The sequence below is a fragment of the Rhinichthys klamathensis genome, unplaced genomic scaffold (assembly GCF_029890125.1).
Source record: "Rhinichthys klamathensis goyatoka isolate OS25496 unplaced genomic scaffold, OSU_Roscu_1.1 h1tg000102l_1, whole genome shotgun sequence".
Lineage (NCBI taxonomy): Eukaryota > Metazoa > Chordata > Actinopteri > Cypriniformes > Leuciscidae > Rhinichthys > Rhinichthys klamathensis.
This window is the reverse complement of record NW_026606641.1, coordinates 481,398-483,721: the sequence shown is the minus strand read 5'-3', so window position 1 is coordinate 483,721 and position 2,324 is coordinate 481,398. Positions and strand designations below refer to the sequence as shown.

Genomic DNA, 2,324 nt, shown 5'->3' with positions numbered 1-2,324 from the left:
AATTCTGCACACTCTCCAGTATTTCCTTTAACTTCTGCACTTCAGTTTTAGAGTGGTTTGCTGCAGTGTTCACATTTAACTGCATTGACGTGTCTTCTTGCCACAAAGTAGGTACAGCTCTTGTTGATATGACATCAAATAATTCACTTGCCAGTAGAAGGCAAGCACATTTCTCAATGTAAGAGTATGTACAACAGGTGCATTGAAATGTCATCGCAGAAGTGTGGTAAATTCTCTCATGACATAAACTTTGTACATCTACCTCTTTTGTGTCAGAGCACAGAATGGAGTAAAGCTTCTTTTGCTTAAGTACGCTAGCATGTGCGTTTATTTGATGATCCAAAGCAGGAAATTTTTGAGAGTCATGTTTACTCAGCAACTCAGTAACTACAAGATGTTTACAGGGATGTCCTCTGATTCCAATTGGGCAGCTACAAAAACTTTCAGATGGACAAACTTTGTAGGATAGACCAGGGGTTTGTTCTGATGGAACTTCATAAAGGTACATAAAGGTTGGATATAAGATTAATGCTATCTTGCCAACCTTTTTCCACCAATCTAGAGGCAGACTTAAGTATTTCTCCTGACTTCAAAGATGCATTTTTCATTCTTCCAGCTGCCTGCAAATCGTGAATGACCTGGAAGTATCCATCTGTCTTCTTGATGAGAATGCTGATAAGATCATCCAGTCTACGGTTCCTAATGCCTCCCAAAAACTGATATTTTAGGCGATGGAAAAATCTAATTGGACAAGCAAAGAAAAACAATGCATGTTTTAATGTGATTGTGTTAGTTTGATATTAAGATATGATAACAACATCAAAATGCTGGTGATTCTATTACATAATGTGAATTAACTCAATCAAGTTTCATGAGTTTAATTTCAAATATTACCTTTCAACAAGATTGTTTGTATCGGAGTCAGCATGGTTGTAGCACCGTCCAAAGTCAGACCATGTGTGTCCTATTTCTAGCCAGTGATCCTTGAAGTATGAGCAAAGAGCTGGGAAATCTTCAAACCTCTTGAGGAATTGTTCAGCAGTTGACTTAAAATCTTGATGCTATTTTAACAAAATTAAAAAAGAATAGGTGATTTAATGTTAAATGTAACTGATTTAATGTTTATTTTAAAATAGTTATATAAATAGTAATAGTACAATTAAGGAAGCAAAATTGAATTGTTAATTGTACGCACTGTTGCACAAAGCTTCATCTTTCTGACGAAATAAATTATTTCTGTTCTAACATCAGTATTTGATGGCCCACTGACTCCAGAGTCTGTCTTCGAAAGCCAGCGGACAACAGCCTGAAGAAAGAGACAATAACTAACTTACGGTACATTTTTCAAATATAAAGAATATATACAATTGTATGTATACATACTTGCATAACATGATACCAGCAAAGCAAGATATCTGACTCTGGGAAGACTTTCCGCAAGGCATTCATCTCACACATATCCTTGTCCACCATAAAGCACCTAGAGGAAACAAAATAGCATACAAGAAGGATGAAGAAACAATAGCCATGTTAACTATATATATATATATATATATATATATCCTTCAATAAAGATAAATACAAATGCGTTATATATAACTGAATTAGCAAATTCTTTTATAACTGCATTAGCAGATTTATTTATTTTTTACATGTGAAAAACTCTGCCAGTGTGGAGTAAGATATAATGAGACTATATTAAAGATACATTCTCTGAAAACAAGTATTTTACATCTTATGCAGTGTTGCATCAGAAGGTAAATTTCTTTTAAAAAAAATCTTGTTTTAAGAATGTAATAACTATGCTAAGTATATGTAACAAGTGCACTGTAAAATAAAATGTTACAGAGTAATTTGTTGGCAGGGCAGTGAGATTTCTGGGGCCAGACCAATACTTCTACTTCAAGTATGTAAATTTAATTAAACTAAAAAATTTATATATACATACCTTGGTGCAGTAGGACACACTCTCCTTAACTGCTTTAAAGCTATCTCTAGTGTTGCCTCTTTCTCATTGCCTGTTACTATAAATGCGACTGGAACTCCATGGCCATAGTCATCTCTTATAGCCAGGGTATAAAGTGGAAAATTATACTGGTTGACGCAATGAGTAGCATCCAAAAATATAATGTTCTTTCCATGTCTGTGTAGATTCTCTCTCATGTTGGGAGTCTGAAGGATAATTATGAGATCCTTCTCATGGGAAAAAGGCTGAAAAAAAACAACATTATCCTTGAGGTGACTGGTCAATAATTTGGCTGAACTAACAGCATCATCTTTATCCAAATGGCTTCGGCGTACCAAGCATGTACGTATATTCTCAA

At 34.7% G+C, this 2,324-nt stretch overlaps 1 protein-coding gene across 1 annotated transcript; it reads right to left on the bottom strand.

The window, feature by feature from the left end:
• Positions 1-494: 494 nt before the first annotated feature.
• On the bottom strand, positions 495-1,476 carry LOC130086876 (uncharacterized). The gene is made up of 4 exons (XM_056253100.1): positions 1,384-1,476; positions 1,196-1,306; positions 895-1,061; positions 495-741 (listed from the first exon to the last, which is right to left on the bottom strand). The coding sequence occupies exons 1-4, from the start codon at positions 1,471-1,473 to the stop codon at positions 495-497; spliced, it is 615 nt and encodes a 204-aa protein (XP_056109075.1). The 5' UTR covers positions 1,474-1,476.
• Between the last annotated feature and the right edge of the window lie 848 nt (positions 1,477-2,324).

Excerpts from the sequence above, each read along its gene's own strand:
- LOC130086876 (XM_056253100.1), bottom strand. The coding sequence starts at position 1,473 with ATGGTGGACAAGGATATGTGTGAGATGAATGCCTTGCGGAAAGTCTTC. Across the intron at positions 1,307-1,383 it reads GCTGGTATCATGTTATGCAA|GCTGTTGTCCGCTGGCTTTC; the intron begins GTATGTATACAT and ends CTCTTTCTTCAG. Across the intron at positions 742-894 it reads ACAAACAATCTTGTTGAAAG|ATTTTTCCATCGCCTAAAAT; the intron begins GTAATATTTGAA and ends TTGTCCAATTAG.